Genomic DNA, 20,410 nt, shown 5'->3' with positions numbered 1-20,410 from the left:
ATCAATTTGATTGTTGGAAAACAAGGATGATGCGTGAACCAATGTTCAGTCATATTTAAATATAAAGGCATGTTTATAATTAACGTTGAAATTTCCTACTTTTTATTATGTTATAGAAAGTGGGTAAGAGAGGATCTAAGATCACAACAAAAAGGAATATATGATTCCATTATTATGGCTTACATCTATGAGAAAAAGGCTTCAAAGATTGCGTTGTTGATTTTATGAATTGGATTAAATTATATTTTAAATTTAGTTTTTTAAGAATTATGTTGATTTATTTTTTGTTTTCAATTTTTAAATTTAATTATTAATTTTATTAAATTTTTTTTGTTAAGTTTACTAGTAAGATATTTTAAAATAAAAGAATATACTTATTAATCATTTAATAAAAATTGGATAAATTACATTACAAATCATTCTAAAATAACTTTAAAATAATATCCTTCTTATTTTAATATCCAAAATTATTGGTACCATGAGTTTTGCGACATGAGGGTTAAGGCAGAAAGATAAAAAAGTAGAGCATATTTTGATAATGATGCGGATGCTTAAAATTCAAAAGAAGAGAAAAGACCAAAGCGAATTTTCATGTATCATTTCTATACTTGTTTTGAATTTTAATGGACAACAAGCACTGCTGATATATAATATAAAATATACTTTGACTTGAAATAGAGTTATAGATACTAAAATATTAAAGATAAATTTGGATGGACGGTGTATTTATTTGCGGTTAGTTAAAATCAATAGTAGCGATGAGATTAAATATTGTAATAATACTGTAGCGTGAAATAAAAAAATAAACTAAATGCACCACATCATCCATTTAAACTTATCTAAATTAACCCTAAAATATATTTATTTGAATTAGTGTTATGAGCAGGGGCAACGTGGAGGGAGAGAGGGGACTAGCAGGCCCAGCCACCTATAATGAAAATTTTAACTTTTTAACCCCTTTACAATTTATAAAATTTTAAATTAATATATTATAAAATTACACTTTGATCCTTAAATTTAGTCCTTTAAAAAATTATAAATATATAAGTTATTAAAATGTTGAATTGTTCTTTTACTATTGTAAAAATACACAATTTAATTTTAACCTCCAAATTTTGTTTTCTCCTAATCATGAATTAATCGAACATTAATTTAATTAAAAAATTAAAAAATTTATAAAATAAATTATATTATTATAAGAATATATTTATTGTGATCATGTATATATGCACGATTCAGATATTGAATTCACTTCTAAATTTGGAAATATCAATATCTTATGAAATATATTTTGGAAGGAAAACTCTAAAAAAAATAAAAAGTAATTTAAAAATTAAATTCGTAATTAACGTTAGCCAAAGATTTAAACGTACATCTATTCAACCATTAAACGGGCCAAGCCTAAAGCCTAGGCCCGATACAGTTCAACTTCGAAAAGGTCCATTGGGAAGCTCCTCATGTATGTTCACCTTTGGATTTCAAAATGCACAAAATACTTGACAGTGACGAGGAGGAACCCTAAGTAAAATTATCTTCAAATCAAATTCACGTAATATGTTCCAATCACAGCAATCTTCATTAAAGTACTTCCCTCCTCCAACTGACCTCTGTGCTCATCTGGGTCAGTTGACCTTAACCCATCTCGACTTTGAACCCCGGCCTCGATTATATGAGGACCCAAATGCGGCTTCTCCAAGTTGGATCACTACACCCACTGATCCCATTACATATGGTACTGCTGTAAGTTCTCTTTTTCACCCTGCATTGCTGAATGTGAAATTTGGATCTTGCATTAATGCATTGGAAATGTATTAAATTTTATTTAGCATTTTGATTTTATTTGTTCTGATTCGTGTTTTCTAATCTATTTGAACATTACCAGTAATCATTCTTGAAAATCTAAATTTAGCCGGTACTAGTTCAAATGTTTAGCAGATGAATGCTTTCTTCCAATAAAGTTTGTGTTTTATGTTCGTAAATATCCATAAAATGCTATCGCAATTGTCATCGTTTGTTTATTTATTTGTGTTAGTACAGTAGATGAATGGCTTATACTTTATATATTTCGGGGTTTGCAGTTTTCAATAGCCGCTTTAAATTCCGCTAGTAACAATGAAGTTTGTATTTTATATCTGTAAAATGCTACCCCCAATGTTATTTATGCTTATAATGCTTCTACACCCACAAATATTTGTGTTTGTTTGATGACGCGGCTATCATCATTTGTTTATTTGTTTGTGTTCGTAGAATAGATGAATGGATTTTTATCTTTTGGGTTATTTATACTTTATATATTTCGGGTTTGCAGTCGTTGTAGCGGCTTTGATTTCCACTGGTAACAATGAAGTTTGTGTTTTATGTTTGTAAGTATCCATAAACACTACTATCGATGTCATTTATGCATAATATGTGACTATATTGACAAATATTTGTGTTAACTATACGGCTATCATCATTTGGTTATTTGTTTATTCATTTGTGTTAGTAGAATAGATGAATGGCTTTTTGGCATTGGGGTTGTTTATACTTTATACATTTTGAGGTTTTCAGTCACCAGTTGCGGCTTTGAATTCTGCTAGTAAGAATGATTGGATGAAGCAATCTTTGGTGAATAATGTAATAGGAAGCACAATGAATCAAAGCAACCTGATTCAACTACGGCAGTATGATGTTTGTAATGTTGTATGCAAAACCAAAGATGTTTGTAAGAGACACCTTATGGGAAAGAAGCATCCGAGGAATTTGCAAGCAACGATAAATCCCGTTACTGCACTATTTCCAGAAATTTCTAATACTATCAATAATGTAAGCATCGTGGACAAAACAGGAAATGTAGGTGGACAGTTGATATTTGGGGCTTCTGGTGTGGCAAATTTTCATGAATTGGATAGAAAGAAGCAACAACTTTTGAATGCTGGGGCTCCCGTTGGTTCCATTCGGATGTGCACCATATGCAATGTTGCTTGTAATAGCCATGATGCTTTCGTTAAACATATTTCCGGAAGAAGACATGTTGCTCAGGTACGTTAATTAGTAAACTAGGAAAAAATTGTAGCCTTTTCTTCAGAATAGAGTTAAATCCCAAGTGTTTTCTATTTATTTTTATATTATCTTAAGCATGCATGTAAAAGGTTATTTGTCATTGGGCCATGAATTCACTTTTGCAGCTTTCTATAAGAGGTGGCATTCAGTAGGTCCGGGATGTAAATCCTAGCATCTAGAACTGATAATCCCCTATCCACAAGCTACGGCTTTCTTTTACCTGAAAAAATGTAGATGTTTTGAGAGTTGTATACTTCCATATAAATACAATTATTTATTTGTTCAAATAACCTTTCCTCTTCTTGAACCTGTCCCATTATCCATTTGTTATCTTTTGTAAGTTTGATTTCTGTGTTTCGACTTTATAAGTGTTCAAGTTGTATGAATCTTAATATGTATATATGTAATTATGTAGGTCAGATTAATAGCTATTGACGGGATCAGACCTTATCTTGCTGCCATCCAAGCTAATGATCACTTTTGGAATAAAGGCAAGAAGATAACTAAGAATAAGATCAGTCAACCTACATGGTGCGAAGTCTGCCAAATCAACTGTAACAGCAGCGATGTCTATGCAAAACACTTGTCTGGGAAAAACCACCTGAAGAACCTTCAGAATTTGGAAAAATCAAATAACAGCACATGTTATTCTTCTTCCATTGACACCGATTGCAGCAAATCTGTTTAATTGGAGCAGTGGAGAACCCAGCAGCCGATGGTTGCAGTGGTGCTGATGCACAAAAATCGAAAAAGATGATTGCACGGTCTGAGGCAGCCAAGGAGGATTTGGAGACGAAGAAACAGAAAGTGATGGAGGGTGGAGCAGCCGCCACTGCCATTAGGGTATGCGTTTTTTGTAATGTGGTATGCAACAGTCAGAAGGGCTTCAATTATCATCTTACAGGGCAAAAGCATGCCACCATGGTAAAGAAGCTAGCCAATGGCCGAATACCAACTGTGACACCTCAAACGAGATAAAGACGGATATAGAGAGAGAATTCATAGGATGATTATTGCTATTCACATGATTCTTATTCTGGCCTCCCAACCGGGAATTAATCCTTGTCGAAATTCAGTTTTACATCTGTTTGCTCCACATTTGAACTGTTTAAAAAGTTTATTGGAGCAAAAGAGGCATAATTTTGAACTTTTTTTAGAATGTGATGAGAAGAAATGTTTTGGCTAACATTGATGAAATTAGGTTAAGTGGGTTAGCCAAATTATTAAATTAGGTTAAGTGGGTTAGCCAAATTATTACTGAAAAGGATGGAGAAAGCAACCACCTTCCTACTTAAGAGTCAAATGGATAAATTCTTCATTTTTATATTAAATTCAATAATTAATAGTATTTTAATAAATTTTAATATATTAAAAACAATGAACTAATTTCATATAAAAAAGTTAAATTGATATTAGCATGCTCACGATTTGAGTGAAATTTTCTTTAACAAATTTATAAAAATTTGATAGAAATTTTTTGTAACAAGTTTATAAAAATTGATATTAAAAATAAATATGGTTTTGTTTGAAATTTTAAAAGTTGAGATAGTAAAAATTAAGATATCTTTTGTGCAAAAAAAATTAAGATATCTTATGATTTTCATTAATTATATTTATTTTTTTAGATTTATCAAAATAATAAATGAGTTTTTTGATAATTTTATAAATATATTTTTTTTCACCTCTAGTATTTTCAATTTGGTATAAATTAAGACAGTCGTTGATAAAATCTTAAATGCTTATGGCCCATTAAAATCTAATTTGGTCACTCGAGTACCCAAAAGACAGGGTAAAACTTTTTAGTACAATTTGCATTGTAATGTTTTTGGGCCAATTTCTTTTGAAAATTAGGGTTTGTGAAAATCAAGAAGTTACCCGCTAATTATTGATCCCGACCCGACCCAACCCACATTACTTTCCAATTATTTAAATTCATATAATAATTCCCAAGTAGCTGAGCCGACCAATAATGGTGTGGGAATCAAGGATTATTATGTCATGTTGATGTTTTTGTATGTTCTAAATCATTCAAATTATTCGAGCAAAAAAAGAACATTCAAACTATTTTTCGATTAAATCGCCGGTTTTTTGAACCTTGCAGAAACCAGAAAACTTTGATTCTGTTCTCTCTTTTCCAGAAGGTGAAAGCTTTCCCAATTCGTAATTGTTTTACCATATATGTTACATTGTATGTAAAGTTGTCTCTCATTTTTTCTACTTATTTTTTTGGGGCGATTTCTTTAGGCCTTCTATGGTTGATATTTGGTTCCAAATTCATCAAATCAAAGTGGGTTCTGCTGTTTCTAGTATTTATTTATATATATAAATCACGAGAAAAAAAATGTCCTAGTTTTTGGGTGTTTATAGTTTGTTTTAAATGATAAATTTCATTTACTTTTTTTTTTTTAAGTTTCTAACGTTTCTATTGTAAAAGCTTCCTGTTTTACTTATCTATGCCCTGATGAGTTGTGGTTTTTTTTTTCTTTTTTTCCAGCTAATTTTTATACTTGGGTTGTAAGAAAAATTGGAGGATATGTCAAGTAGCTCAAGGGGAGATGGAGAAAACTCCATTGATGTTGAGGAACTCTTGGAGATCGAAACAAGATGCAGAGAGGTAGAATCTTTGTCTTTTTGTAATAACTAAGAAACATTGTCTTTTTAAGTCTCAAGGTTCTTGAATTGCCCTTTTCTTATAACATTTATGTAAGTTGTTTTATAATTTTTATGAATTTCCTATTGTTTCTTTCATAGTCAGCCTCTAGTTGAATTGCTTAGATTAGTGGCTTGCACCTCTTTTGCTTTTGTTTCAGGTTTTTAGATTAGAAGCTTCAGTTTCTTACTGTTATTTGATGGGAAAAAATGGTTTTACCCTTTAAATATTTGAGCTTTTGAAGGTTGTTTGGTGTTATATTTATCCAGCCATTCACTTTATTTGTTCTTATATATGTTGGTCCAAAGCTTCCTTTTGCTTGAAGTACCATGCCCAACACATATTCAAACATGGATACGGGGATATGAGTATGACCTTCCAGTAACCTCCAAATACTTGGAAATACATAAAAAAAAAGATGGTTGTATCCTTCAAATATTTATGCTTTTGAAGGTTGTTTCATTCGTTTGGTGTTATATTTATCCATCCGTTCACTTTATTTGTTCTTATCTGTGTTGCTCTGAGTTTTCATTTTGCTTGAAGTACTCATTGCCGACACATACCCAAATATAGATATGAGGATATGAGTATGACCCTCTACAGACTGTTGAATTATGTGGAAAAACTTAGAAAGAGTGAACATAACGAGTCTTAGTAACATAGGTACTTATGGTGATGGTAGTTTGTTATCAATCATGAATTTAATCTGTTTGTGCTGAAATCTTATTTATCTACTTTTCTTTGTCGATGCAGCTACGGAAAGAAAAAGAGATGTTGAAAGAATCACAACCTCAGGGCTTTGAACTGATCAGGGTAATTTTTCTATCCCTTGATAATCCTTTCATCTGGAACATGCTATATGAAACTTTCATCATCTTTATATTAATTTTCAGAAGAACTAAATCTTGGGATAAGCATCTATGAAGCATATAATGTTTTTCCTGTATTGGCATTTCAAGTTGCCAATGATAATATGTTTTCTTCTTGCAGCTGAGAATGCTGAAGTCTGCCATTGCCATCTATAAAGGGCTTTTAGCAATAACATTCTTTCATCATTAATATTTGTTATTCTATTTAGATTTTCCACCTTGTTTTGTGGCATGATCAAATTTTGACTTGAGATAGCCAGCTGCTAAAGTAACTTGAAGGGCCAGTTAATTTTTCATTCATTTTTGTCACTGACCTTCTTCTATGAATTTAATAAACAAACACCGTGAATTTATTAGCCTTGCGTTAGTGAAGGTCTGCATTCTTTTACTTGGTGATTGAATTTACCGTAGTTGAGAAATATAAGGGGATTACACACCTGTGAATGCTTCAATAATTCCAAACAAAAAGGGTAGAAATTGAGGTTTAGATGTTTCAATTTTTATTATTGTCTGATTATAATTTGGTTCACTACAGGGACTAGAACTGCATGTGAAGTCACTATCAGAAGCTTGTACCCAAGACAAAAAACATATTCAAAAATTGGAAAGAGAGCTAAAAAATTGCTCTCAAGAAATAGGTAATGGTTCTTTTTTTCCTTTGAAATATTGCTGTGGGAGTTAATTGTGTGTTGCTTATTGTATCTTACCTACTGGTCTTGCGACATCAATGTAGCTCATTGGCATCTCTTAATAACTCTCTTGCTACATAGTTGTGGTGCTTGTATGTTATCCATTGTTCTTTGTTCTTTAAAATATGCAATGAGTGGCATGTCTTGTACTGGGTTTCTTTAGCCTTTTAGTCCTAGCATTATATGTTGGGCTACTTGAGAGCGGGAGTGTTAAAAGTAGTTTCATCCCCATTTGTTAACTCTCAGATTTTTTGTGGTCTTATATTCAAACTGGGTCTCTCCATTTATTCCTAATTGATTCGTATTGGATGCTTAATATCCCCAGTTGTTCATCCTTACACACTTGGGCATCATTATATATGGTATTAGAATCAGTTCCCCTAGGATCATTGGACCATGCATTGAATACTAAGTCTATATCCATAGTGGCACTGTTCTCCTTACCCAGTTGGAAGGACCTAGCGGTTGGAGCATTTCTCATACCCTCTAAACATACATTAGAAACTATCTGTTCCCTCAACGAAAACCCTGAAAAAGAAAAACAGGAGTTGGATATCATTTTCTGCCTGCTTACAGGACTTGTGTACTGTTACTTCAATCTTAATATTGTGATCGCATTCTTCAGATTACCTGCAGGATCAACTAAGTGCAAGGAATGAAGAGGTCAAATTTCTAAATGACCATGTGCACAACCTTGAGATCAAGTTAGCAGACATGGAAGATTTACGGGAGAAAATTGATCATTTGATAGGGGAGTTGAACTGTTCAAACTCTGAGCGGTTGTTACTAATGCAGGAAATGGAGAACAAAGAAGAAGAGCTGCGACAATCAGCTTTGTGCATAGAGAAATTGGAGGAGTCAGTTTCATCTATGGCACTGGAGTCCCAGTGTGAAATAGAGAGCTTGAAGCTTGATATAACAGCATTGGAGCAAATGTCTCTTGAAGCCAAGAAGTCCGAGGAAGAAAATGCTCAAGAAAATTCCCAAATGAATGTTTTAATTGAAGAGCTCAAGGTCCAGCTTCAGAATGCACATGAAATTATCGAAGCATTAGAGAAAGAAAATAAAGCGCTAAGAGGAAAGCTCATTGCATCTGAAAAAAATGCTAAGATATTCTGTCAAAACATCAAGCAATGGCTGAAAAGCAAGGACAGATCGCAACTTGATACGGACTCTGTCTTTGGTGAACCAGAAAGCATTATCACAATATCAAAAGATACAAGGTTGGTTGCAACCTCAAATTTGTTATATTTATTCTGATCAATTAGATTGTTTGACTGTCTGATAATGTGGGGAGCTAAAGCTTTTATGCAACCCTTGAACAGGTTAAATACACCTTTGTCTTAAATTATTTAGCAATATTTAATTGATAGACTGATGAATATAATCTTGTTGAGGTGGGTTCGGATCTTGCTGAAGCAGTTCTTTGTATGGAACTCCTTTTTCAGTTTTGTCTCGTAAAATTGATAGGTGATAACATGCAAATAATTTTCTGTATTTTACTGTTTGGTACCTATCAAGTATCTGATAATTTTTTATGAATGTTCTCTTAATACTGTTGAAGCGGCTGCAAAGGACTCTTTGGTGCGCTCCTTTCAGACGTGGCCTTAGTGCTGGAATCTGATTCCAACTCAAAGGAGCAGGTCAAAAGCATGTCGGATCAGATAAATGAATATGAACTCTTAGTGAAGCAACTTAAGGTAAAAATTGTCATTTAGAGAAAATATATTTACCTTTTATGATATTATGCTAGCCCAGCGAGGTGAATTATGAATTTAGTCCGCTATATTCCTGATCTTTAAAATGGTTACTAGGAAGAACTGAGAGAGCAAAACTTAAAAGCAAAGGAAGAAGCTGAGGATCTAGCACAAGAAATGGCTGAGCTGAGGTACCAGATGACAGGCTTGCTTGAAGAAGAGTGCAAGCGCCGTGTGTGTATTGAACAAGTATCTTTACAGAGAATAGCTGAGTTGGAGGCACAGGTAATACTGTTACGGTTCTTGATCCTTTGTATACTGAGTAATGTAGTTGACTTAGGTATCATTTACCTTCTTTTTTTGTCAAGATTCAAAAAGAGGCCAGAAATTCAATGGCTGTTGTTAGACATCTCCGGGAATCATAGGGGTTGGCTGTGGTGAGGATTGTTGATATCCATTAATTTGAGACTTAGTCAGAGGTTTGTACTTTCTTGTATCTCTTTCTCTGTTTTTGCAGTTCATGCATGCTGTTTTTCCAATGTCCTACATGAATGTAAATACAGCTAGTGCTAATGTTTTTGCTGTCATTTTTTTTAATCCTCAGTTGATGTTTTATATGTTTTCTCTGTCATTACACTATCCTGCTGTGTTGTTCCAACTCTTCATTTTTCTTGAAATACTCATGTCCGACATATATCCAGACATGGTATGGGGTTAAGGACTCTCTGAATATACGGAATAACTTTTAAAAAAGTGAAAATACCCGTATCTTACACTCACACTCAACACTCGAGTTTGAATAACATAGCTATTCCTCATGCATACCTACTTTAATTACTTTTCCTTGATGCCTTCTTTGAGCTTAGTTTCAACAGAACTGTATATATTTATTTTCTGGACACCATCTGTGGCTTTGTTTCTTCCAGCTCAAATCCAGATACAATTGGCTGTGGTTCACCATTCTAAGACAGTTCAGCAAAAGTCTAATCCTATGTAATGAATGTGCATCATGCATTTGTCACAGATTTTGATTTTGATTTAGTTTCTGTGTTTATTGCCACTAGTTTTTCAACCTAATTGCAGTTCAGTTTCCATATCGAGTTCATGCTTATCGCTCAAAAAAAGCATGAGAATTTAGCTCTCCTAACATTGGCGGTGTACTTTTATTCTTTTCTGTGATACCAGTCATGACTGCTAACCCTTCCATGCTGTGTTCGAACAGAAACACTATTTGATGGTTAACCTGAGGAAAGATGTATGCAATTTTCATGATAAAAGGTTCGGGGAAGGATGATACGGCAGTATGAAGTAGCCAAATATACCAAGGTAGAAATTAGGTTGTAGTAGTGTATATCTATGTGTTTCTTAAGTGCGATGTAATTATGCAGTAGTTTATTGTTTGTTGCAGCTGGTTATGCTGCGAGGGTCCGAAGCTACGGATTGTGTCGATGTTCTTCACTTTCTTGTATAGATTTCAGCAATGAAAAGTTGTTAGCTTTCGGATTACATTCAAAGAAAATAGACTGCATCCCGATCTGGTTAAAATTGTGCTGGACCATATTATGTTCTGTAAGATCAAGCATTGAATTGAGTGAAATTGTTCGGATTTGTTGTTCAAATCTTGATTATCAAATTAGTCCTACGTTGGTGATGAGTTTCAGACATGACCATGCTCTGACTCGGGTATGTATCATTCAACTTTTGTCGAGTTGGTTCCAGATTTTGGAGGATCATATCCTATACTTTATCCAAATATATGGTTTTTCTTCTGTTGAGGGTATAATTCCAAAGTTACCTAAAACTATATAAATGCTTATCTGCACAAGCAAAAGTCACCCGAAATACAATGTAAAGAAGCTACAATTCTTTGTCACGTTCATAGTTGGTTCTTCCTTGAAGTTTCATCAATTCTGTTTGGTGATAATGATATGTTACAACTTACATGGAACCTGACACTATCCCATATCAATATATGTTTGATATTGTCATTTTCAAAAGTTCTTACAAGTGTTAATTTTCTTCACCTACATCCGAATATGTATCGATACGAATATTTTAAGAAAAATGAAAAATCGGAAGTAATTAATCACGTCTTCTTATTGCAATTTGAATAGATTGGGTTTGGATTTTTGGTGCCTTTTTTCTTTAGCCAAATCTTTCACCATGTTTGTGCATTAAAATTAGAGATTTTTCTTCAAATTGTATTCCATAAGTTTACTTACAAGATGGGATGCAAAGCATGAATATTGAATTTACATGTTAATAATCCAAATTCAATCGAAAAGGAATAAGTTATGTAACAATAAAAATATAATTACAAAATTATAACGATATTTCTCTCTATATAGACACTGCATATTTATTTATAGCATCTTTTAATTTGAAATTATTTTTTTCTTCAGCAGATTATGGTACAATCATCAAACGAGAAGGGAACAATAAATTCTTAAATTTTTCATCAATAAACTTGATCGACAAGTAATATAGTTAGCCTTTTGGCAAAAAGATAGATTCTAACAGTCCATTAATTCAATTAATCTATCCGGTTAGAATAAATAATCTAACAGTTCATCACTTCAATTAATCTATTCGGTTAAAATAAATAAATTATTATAAAATTCATAAAAATTTAATCACCCGATTCAATATATTTGTAGCAATTCTTGAGTTAATTTTTTTTCCAAACGGATATCTCAATTAGTTTCCGATTTAAAGAACTTGCATTCAAACAACAAAAAATTGCAGATAAATATTCTAATATTATTTTATTAGTCAAATCTTTAATAAATGTGTTTTTATTTTAAAATAAATACTTAAAAACTATTATTCTAAGTTGGAAGAATGTAGAATGCATTGCAAAACTGTATAAACAAATATGTTATCGAATAATTGTATATGGGATATGTGAAAGTAGAAGAAAAAAGTGTCGACTTGCTCCTTAATCCCAAGCTTCAGATAAAAGGCATTAATATCTCCCCAATTTAACTTTTTTAAAATAGAAAGTTATTTTCATTTGGCCAATTTGGATTAAATGTTATGTGGTATGATGTTATTTGAAATAAAATGAGAAAAATTTAGGTTTTAGTGAGTATAACCATTTTGTGTTTGTTGGGTACATACATAGTGTAATGCATGTTTTGGTTGCATATTATATTTAAAATGATTTAATATAATTAGATAAATAAATCAAAATAATATAACAATTTATCAATTCTGCATTCAAATATTATCTATATAAAATCACGAGTTTAGAAAAATCAAAGTTTTCAAATTAAATTGGTGGTCGAACTAATCATGTCATCAATTCTTGTTTTGATCGATTCGATCAAATACATATTAAAATATTCATAAAAATTAAAATATATATTAAAAAATCGATTCAACAGTTGATTCAAAGCTTTTAGCTTGACTCAACCCGTTCATATTGATTGATAGATTAATCGGTTCAACTTCTCTAAACCTCACCTCGATTGGTTCGGTTTAATTTTGAAAACAATGAGAAAAACTTTTGAGCTAACCAATATAGTTATTGCTATTCATTATATTATTGACTTTTTCATTTTAAATATTTTTTTTGTTTATAAGATTTATCAATTTTATAAAAAAAAGAATTTTAATTTTACAAAAAAAGTTAAATAATTGGTTGAAAATTTTTACTTGATAAAAAATTGACCATACTTATAAATAATTTTTTTTATACAATACTTAAAACTATTTATAACCCCTCTCAACCCTTAAATAAAATAATAATGCGCTTCAGTGCACTCGAATCACATTTTCTTGTTGATGCCAATTAAATTAAGACTCAATCAACTATAAAATATAACAATTTTATATAATAAAAATTATATAATAAATGAATTTATATAATAAAAATTATTTTATTTTATTTTATATTAAAATTTACATTAAACAAAAAAAAAGATTATATTACTTTTGTTTTAATTATTTATATAATGAGTAACTTTATATTTATATTAATTATATATTATATACAAATTGTTATGATGAATTTATAGATTATTAAGAAAAAATAAAAAAAATTTAATTGTGAAGAGTTTAATTTATAATATATTATTTTTTTCATAGTTTTTATAAAAGTTTGAGAAACTTTTTATTAACATTATATTTGAATTATTAAAATGATTGTTATATATTAATTATGTTAATTGGCTATTATTTTGTATAATATTACTTTGCGTTAATTACATAAAGTAAAATTATATTGTGTATTAAATATGTTAAAAATGCTTTATTAAGATTTGAATTTTTAAATAAATATATTTTAATTATATTTAATAATTTAAATAAGAAATATTATTCTAAGTAATTAAAAATGCAATATTTAAAAAATAATTAAAATCATATATTGATATGTGACATTAGAAATTAATTTACATAAAAAAGAGAAAAAGTAAATTTATATTGATTATTATTATTGCGTCATTATCTAATTATATTCTATCAAATCCATTCTTTATAGAGAAAATGAAAATTTTAAATTAAAATTGATATTCATAGTTTTTCATATAAAATTAAAATTACAAAAAAAATTGTAAATTGTAAATTGTAAATTTATATAAAATTAAAATTACAAAAAAAATTGTAAATTGTAAATTGTTAATCATATTCGAGATTAATTAATGTGATATTTATAAAAGAAAACTTTTGTTAAATTCTTTTATTGAATTGGAAAAAAGTAATTTATTAAATGGTGAATAAAATTAGGGATAAATATTAAAATTATACATGAATTTTGATTTGATACAATTTTATACATGAAATTTTAATTTGATTAAAAATTCACAAATCACTAACAACATTATCGAATTAGTACAATTTTACATTGATATATTACATACACAAACAATTATATTAATCTAATATGAAAATAAATGTATGTATTCATTTCTTTAAATGTGCACGATTGAATCAAAATTAACGTTTCATGTATAGATAAAAATCACAATTTAAGTTTTATGTATATAATTGCACCAAATCAAAGTTTATGTATCAAGTTGTGTATTGAACTAAATTTATATATAAATTTAATATTTATCCACAAAATTATTTACTTTTTGCATTTAATACAAATAATTCATTAGAAATATCTAAAACTCCACCCAAAATTTTTTTGAATAAAAAACTAACTTAAAAAACACAAAAATTTGATGTCTGATTTTTTATTTGGGAGGGTTAGGACAAATTACTGAAAAATAAATTTAGACAATAAATTAGATCAATTTAAAATATAAATAAAGTTTGAGTTTCAATATTTTAGATTTGAGTTCAACTCAGTTTAACCATATTTTTAATATGGTAATTATTTTATTTTATTTTATATATTATGTAATTTGTATCATATAGAAATTAAATCTACAATAATATATTTATAATAAATTTATGATATACCCACAATGTGAATGAAAAATTATATAATAAATATTACTATGATTTTTTTTTAAATAAGATGTAGCTTTAGTTGAAATAGTAAAGACACTGAAAATTATGGTGCTTTGGGTTCAATCTAGAAGTATTCATGGGTCGGGTTTGGTCGGAGCTAAGTATAATATTAACATATTTTATGCATCGCACGTGATAAAAAAAAAACTAGTTTTATATGTCATTATCTTAACATTTTTATGTATATTAGTTTAGATTTAATTTTTATGTGTTATAAATTACATAAATATATAAAAATAACATAGTATAAAATATTTCGAACTTAAAAATGGGTCAGTTAGGCCTTGAATGCTAAAGCCCAAGCTCGACCCATATTTTAAATGAGTCTTTTTTTTTGGCCAAAACCTATTTTACGAGCTTAATATTTTTGCCCAAATTTCAAGCGAACCTTTCGGCATGAGCAGTACCAAACCTTTGGATAGGTTTAGTTCAATCCTATAAAGCATATTTTTTTAGTGTGCCGTGGTGATTGCTCGTCTCATCCTTTAATCATGAGATTAGGGGTTCGGTCCTTACCCATTGGAATAGAGTGCATTTCATGGCTAGTTGTTTAACTCTTTAGAGAGCACTTGCGGCGAGAAGATTAGTCACTGCTACCAATGAGAGATACCCTGGTTTCAACTAAAAAATAACAAAAACTATTCTCATAGTAATATTTATTATTTTATAAAAAATAATTTTTAATAATTTCTCAATTAATTTGAGATTGATTGAAATGTAACATCAACTTAATAAGTTCTTTAAATATAATATAGATAGATAATACTTAATTTAAAAATTAAATATATGCATCTATATTTAAAAATTTAATAAAAATCATATAAAATATTTATATTTTAAATTTTTAAAAAATTAAAGATAATCTAAAATGAGCATAAGTTAATTATTTATTGATATGGATAGAATTAAAAATGATTGAGTTGAACTACGCTAAGGGTTTGTTTGATAATTCATTGAAAAAAATCAAATAAATTAAAAGTAAATATTTTCAGCGAGTTTATGTTTTTAAGTATATTTGACAAACAATAAAAATAAATACATGATATAATTTTACAATGAAAAATAATAAATAGATAAGGGACAACTTATCACATTTTTTAAAATTATTTTTGTTTTCTTTCTTCTAGTATTATCCTTTAAATATTTTATCTTTCAAATTTTAAAAATTATATTTATCAAATAATCTAAATATATTCTAAAAATATTAAATAATACAAATACATATTTTATAAATAATATTCAATAATTAATTTTTAATTTTCTTACACAAACATAAATTCTGTTTGTACCCACGGACAACTACATCAAAGTATTAGGTAAAGAAATCGAAACTAGCCGCATCAACAACTAAAACATCTACCATCTTCGTAAGCACCTCATTGAACACCTAAAATACCTTCCTTTTAGACAAAAGATATTTTAACTAAAAAATCTATAATTTTATTATCTTCTCTAAAAACTTATCACAGACACCATTTTCTAAAACCATGTAGAACTTGATAAATTCTTCTTACCGAGGCTGAATTTGATAACCTCTAACCAATCCCTCTACAATATAAAAGAACAGAAGTTGTATTTGATAAAAGAAAAGGTGGAAGTAGTTTCGGTCAAAATGGGTGGGATGTTTAATTTACTTATTATCAAATCCCTTGTTGATTAGTTCAACAAATAGAAAAGTAATTTTTTTTTTCTTTAATGAATTATTGACTTATTGAGAGGGAAAGGTCCTTAAAACAAAAATAAAATGAAATTGAAACATGAAAAAGAAAAATGGAAACATGAAATTAAAATAATAGTAATAAATACATTATGGAATTGGCCCCTTTCTTACCAATTTCCATTTTCACGACTTTCTCTTTGGATTTTCTGACGCGTTTAATGCGTTTCCTTCCCTCTCTTTAAAGCTCTTCATTTCCCTGACAATCCATTTCAAAGACTTTTCTTTTCTCTCTCAATTTTTGTATTTTTCAACTTCCTTGGTGTTAAAATCAGTTTTATTTTCTCTCCTTTTTTCCAGTTACTTCCCTCGGTTCTTTGTTATTTTCTTTCATTTTTGCCTCTTTTTTTCCATACGGATCGTTTCAATTTTCTTTCTTGTTCTTAATCCAATTTATTGGTTAAACAGACAAAACCCAGGTTTTCTTTTCTCTTTTTTCTTGTAGTATGTTAACGATTTTGGTGTTTTTTTTCTTTTATGCTTCGCGTTTTGAATTTTTGAGCAGTTTGATTGATATCTTGAATTCTTGATGGGGATGTTGGCTGGATGGGTTTCTTAGTTGGTTCTATGTTTGTTTGCCTCCCGTGAAAACCGAGGGAATCTTATCTTTTCTTATGAAGTGATGAAAAACCCAAAGTCAACTAAATCTTAATTAACCTTTGATGATAAATTTAGAATTTTTAACCTTTCTTCTCAAGTTTATGGGATGTTCTTCTTTCTGGTCACGCTACTTTGCATGTGATTTATGATCTAGTTCTAATTCTAGTTTTTTTTCCTTCTTTAAAAATTGCTTTTAGCCTTTTGAATCCCTTTTGTAAGCCCCTTTTTATCAAGTATTACATAGTAGTTATCTTTTCCATCCATGTTATTTCCTAAAGGAAAAGTATAAATAAGACTGCTTAATCAAGTTCCTCTCTCAAAAGAAAGTTTTGGGAAATTGAATAGCATCATCTTCCTGATTATTTCATCTTTGTTGCTAGGAATTAAATGGCACACACACACGTGGGTATTTATCTGAATTCATTGGATATCTTCTTCCTGATTTCTCAGCTTTGTTGCTGGAAGTTGTTGCATTTGTGCATGTGTATGTATTATGTATGTATGAATGGATGGATGGATGGTTGATTTAAGTATGTATATGTATGTATGTAGGGACGTATGACGTGTACTGTCTACTCATCCGAATTTGTTATATTTCTGCTCTATGTCTCTAGTTTTCGCTGCTGCCATCGTCTAATGTGTAAATGTTTATTGCTTTGCAGATTACATTGTATTTGACTCCTTTCTTCCTATCAACTGCCTGACCAAGTGACAGATTTTTTCATTCATTAAAAAGGATGTTAGGTTTAAAGAAATCTCCATTGAAGACCGCTAAGCATAATTCAGTTGATCCTGCACGTGTGGCCGCTTCTCGTTCCAACCCCTTTGATTCTGATGACGAGTTTGACAATAAGCAAACCCTTAAACCTTCAAGAAGGACTTCTTCTGAACCTACTTTGAGTCCTCCGAATTTTGGGGCCAATCCTCTTATTGACAATGAGGGGAAAGTGAATTCTTCATCTTCATATTGGCAAAGTTCAGCATCACGAAACAATTATAAGAATGATTTCCGTGACTCTGGCGGACTTGAGAACCAATCGGTGCAAGAATTGGAGAACTATGCCGTCTACAAGTCTGAGGAGACTACTAAGACCGTCAACAATTGTGTGAAGATTGCGGAAGAAATGAGAGAAGGTGCCACCAATACTTTGATCGCCTTACATCAACAGGGTGAACAGATTACCCGGACTCATAATACGGCTGCTGGCATTGATCATGACCTTAGTCGGGTATGTCATTCATTTTTAAAAGCAGAACTTTCTGCTGGATGATAAAGTCGAAAACATGAAAAAAATTTCTTACAGTTTATGTTTTAATAGACACAATGACATCCAGGTCTGATCATGTTGCTACCATTATGATCCTAAGGAGTCGCCTAAAATTAAATCACTAACGAGGTTTGGGTTTGCATTTTTATCGAATTGAATGAATAGTGTTCCCCCAGCCATGATGACAATGCTACAAAATATTCATGCCATCATGTTTGTGCATCTTTGATCATATACGGAAAGGAAACGAGTCTAAAATTGGGTGCAATGTTAATAGTTTAACTAGAAATAAAGTAGTTCTATTGAGATGGATTGCCATTTGTTCAGAAGAAATAGATATCCGATACTCACCCTCAAGTCCAAGCGACGTAGTTTGAAAGTGATATGCAGATATGATTGATTGATTATTTAACTGCCAAGTTCTCTTCTTGACCTTCAAAATATCAAAATATCTTGTACTCTTCCTCTAATGGATTGATCTTATGAAATTGAAGGAATGCTGTTAATGGTAGTTCTTTCGGATTTCAGGGCGAGAAGCTCTTGGGAAGTCTCGGAGGCATGTTCTCTAGAACCTGGAAACCGAAGAAGACTCGGCAAATAGTTGGCCCTGTTATAACAAGAGGTTCATTTTCTTCCCATACACCTCCATGAATCATCTCTTTGTTTTTCCCCATTTAAACATCTGAATGTATTATTTCCTGCAATTAGAAGTTGGTGGTGAGCTTGGAATTTGTGTTTGCATCTGTCTTTGTTGCGTTTTTTTCTGAACTGTGTGTATGTACTTGGCCTGCAGATGATTTGCCTAAGAGTAGAGGTGGCCACTTGGAGCAAAAGGAGAAACTGGGATTGAATCCTGTTCCAAGGAGACATTCAAAATCACAAACGCCACCCCCTGAGCCGGTGGATGCGTATCAAAAAGTGGAGGTACGAGAAGGGCATGAAACCCCTCATTAGTCTTTATTTTTTTTTTGTTGGAATGTGCAATTTATTTATTTATTTTTTGCTGGGATTGTTTAATTAGTTTGAAAAGGCAAAGCAAGATGATGCCCTCTCTGGTTTAAGCGATCTACTGGGAGAGTTGAAGGGTATGGCTGTCGATATGGGATCCGAAATCGAGAGGTTAGTTTCGTGTACTCAAGTAGATCACGAGATAAATCAGGCTTTCTATTTTTTAATTAATATCGGAAATCATAATTCAAACCCTAATTGCAGGCAAAATAAGAGTCTGAATGGTCTCCAAGATGATGTGGATGAGCTAAATTTCCGTGTGAGAGGAGCAAATCAACGAGCTCGCCGATTGCTTGGGAAGTAACACTGCAGTTTTGAGATTCAGGCTGACATGTCTGTTTCACTCTTCTGTCATTGTGATCTCACACAGCCATATTGGGGGATTTTATTAGTATATTCGTCTCCTTACCTTACCATGTTTCTCTTACGTTTCAGGCATATCATATGCTTAACTATGGACTTTCACAATCCGAGTATGCGTCTTGTCTTTTGTATTTATTTTTCTGTTTTTCAATTAAATATATTACTAAATATGTTGAATAATGTTTGTGTTTATTAAATGTCTAACAACGAAAAACATGAAAAATCTAACTAACGAATAATATAAAAAACATGTTAAAATATATACGAATACGATGTAGTGATGTACTGCTTGCGAAGACTAGGATGGGCAGATCCCTAGATTAGGCACACTAGCCAATAGAGGTAGTAACAATTCATTTTGGTCCTGAATTTTGATTTTCGAACTTATATTAAATTTAATACCATAAAATAAAACTTCCATTAGGTAAATTAAATTGATATAAAACCAAATGTAACTCGTATCAAACATTTATTGTTCTAAATTTGATATAAAAAATACACTCAAAATCATATTTACCTTAAATTTTTTTTGGATTATTTTACCACTAAATTGAGACCAAAGGAAATTCAGTTTCACTGCAAACAATGAGAAATCAAGTGACCGATTGGAGCCAAATCAATTAATTGACTACCTGGGAGACCTGTTTTTCAGGCAAAATATAAATATATATATATACACACACATTTTTACATAACTCAAGATTATTTCAACGGCATAACTCATCTCCAGCCAGAAAGAACTCATGCCGGTCTCAGGTCCTCGTGTGCATCCAACACGCAATGTCTAACGCACGGATATAAATATATGACCTCCAAAGATCTTTCAAATACATGAAAAAAACCTAGAAAAACACTTTGTCATACCCGTGTTTTGGACAAATCCTTGTATTCAACACTCACCTGAGTCCCAAGTAAAAGGTAAGAACTAACTGTGCCTGCCGGAAAATTACTGTACCCTGTAGTGTAAAATCCTTGTCTAAAACCACAGTAAGTAAACTCCTGAAACATGATGCTTACCAATGCTATTTGGACTCAAGGGTAAGT

The 20,410-nt window shown here is 30.8% G+C and overlaps 3 protein-coding genes across 13 annotated transcripts; all 3 read left to right on the top strand.

Moving 5' to 3' along the window:
* Positions 1-1,406: 1,406 nt before the first annotated feature.
* LOC107951245 (uncharacterized) lies at positions 1,407-4,345 on the top strand. Of its 4 annotated transcripts, none has more exons than XM_016886215.2 (4): positions 1,432-1,732; positions 2,309-2,363; positions 2,551-3,021; positions 3,458-4,228. In XM_016886215.2, exons 2-4 carry the CDS (start codon positions 2,358-2,360, stop codon positions 3,728-3,730), a joined length of 750 nt encoding a protein of 249 aa, XP_016741704.1. In that variant the 5' UTR covers positions 1,432-1,732; positions 2,309-2,357; the 3' UTR covers positions 3,731-4,228. The 4 variants fall into 4 exon arrangements, with proteins under 4 accessions (XP_016741705.1, XP_016741702.1, XP_016741704.1 ...); XM_016886214.2 differs by having other exon boundaries at positions 1,433-1,740; XM_016886216.2 differs by lacking the exon at positions 2,309-2,363 and having other exon boundaries at positions 1,407-1,740; positions 3,463-4,345.
* Positions 4,346-4,995: 650 nt separating this feature from the next.
* On the top strand, positions 4,996-10,716 carry LOC121202859 (myosin-11). 7 transcript variants are annotated; one of them, XM_041083227.1, is made up of 12 exons: positions 4,999-5,054; positions 5,144-5,183; positions 5,537-5,656; positions 6,446-6,505; positions 7,097-7,199; positions 7,876-8,473; positions 8,673-8,720; positions 8,815-8,950; positions 9,065-9,232; positions 9,316-9,426; positions 10,170-10,273; positions 10,356-10,716. In XM_041083227.1, the coding sequence occupies exons 3-10, from the start codon at positions 5,576-5,578 to the stop codon at positions 9,370-9,372; spliced, it is 1,251 nt and encodes a 416-aa protein (XP_040939161.1). In that variant the 5' UTR covers positions 4,999-5,054; positions 5,144-5,183; positions 5,537-5,575; the 3' UTR covers positions 9,373-9,426; positions 10,170-10,273; positions 10,356-10,716. The 7 variants fall into 7 exon arrangements, with proteins under 7 accessions (XP_040939160.1, XP_040939164.1, XP_040939163.1 ...); XM_041083226.1 differs by having other exon boundaries at positions 4,996-5,230; XM_041083231.1 differs by lacking the exon at positions 8,673-8,720 and having other exon boundaries at positions 5,002-5,054.
* Positions 10,717-16,172: 5,456 nt separating this feature from the next.
* On the top strand, positions 16,173-19,546 carry LOC107951247 (SNAP25 homologous protein SNAP33). 2 transcript variants are annotated; one of them, XM_016886229.2, is made up of 6 exons: positions 16,173-16,546; positions 17,390-17,956; positions 18,524-18,617; positions 18,789-18,919; positions 19,017-19,114; positions 19,208-19,546. In XM_016886229.2, exons 2-6 carry the CDS (start codon positions 17,465-17,467, stop codon positions 19,305-19,307), a joined length of 915 nt encoding a protein of 304 aa, XP_016741718.1. In that variant the 5' UTR covers positions 16,173-16,546; positions 17,390-17,464; the 3' UTR covers positions 19,308-19,546. The 2 variants fall into 2 exon arrangements, with proteins under 2 accessions (XP_016741718.1, XP_040939158.1); XM_041083224.1 differs by having other exon boundaries at positions 16,175-17,133.
* Positions 19,547-20,410: the final 864 nt, after the last annotated feature.

Source organism: Gossypium hirsutum, chromosome A12 (assembly GCF_007990345.1).
Source record: "Gossypium hirsutum isolate 1008001.06 chromosome A12, Gossypium_hirsutum_v2.1, whole genome shotgun sequence".
Taxonomy (NCBI): Eukaryota; Viridiplantae; Streptophyta; class Magnoliopsida; order Malvales; family Malvaceae; genus Gossypium; species Gossypium hirsutum.
The sequence above is the reverse complement of the archived record's forward strand: the minus strand, read 5'-3'. Positions and strand labels throughout refer to the sequence as shown.

Excerpts from the sequence above, each read along its gene's own strand:
- LOC107951245 (XM_016886213.2), top strand. The coding sequence starts at position 1,555 with ATGTTCCAATCACAGCAATCTTCATTAAAGTACTTCCCTCCTCCAACT. Across the intron at positions 1,741-2,550 it reads CCATTACATATGGTACTGCT|TCACCAGTTGCGGCTTTGAA; the intron begins GTAAGTTCTCTT and ends TGAGGTTTTCAG. Across the intron at positions 3,022-3,457 it reads GAAGAAGACATGTTGCTCAG|GTCAGATTAATAGCTATTGA; the intron begins GTACGTTAATTA and ends GTAATTATGTAG.
- LOC121202859 (XM_041083226.1), top strand. The coding sequence starts at position 5,576 with ATGTCAAGTAGCTCAAGGGGAGATGGAGAAAACTCCATTGATGTTGAG. Across the intron at positions 6,506-7,096 it reads AGGGCTTTGAACTGATCAGG|GGACTAGAACTGCATGTGAA; the intron begins GTAATTTTTCTA and ends GGTTCACTACAG. Across the intron at positions 8,951-9,064 it reads TCTTAGTGAAGCAACTTAAG|GAAGAACTGAGAGAGCAAAA; the intron begins GTAAAAATTGTC and ends AATGGTTACTAG.
- LOC107951247 (XM_016886229.2), top strand. The coding sequence starts at position 17,465 with ATGTTAGGTTTAAAGAAATCTCCATTGAAGACCGCTAAGCATAATTCA. Across the intron at positions 17,957-18,523 it reads TTGATCATGACCTTAGTCGG|GGCGAGAAGCTCTTGGGAAG; the intron begins GTATGTCATTCA and ends TTCGGATTTCAG. Across the intron at positions 18,920-19,016 it reads ATGCGTATCAAAAAGTGGAG|TTTGAAAAGGCAAAGCAAGA; the intron begins GTACGAGAAGGG and ends TTGTTTAATTAG.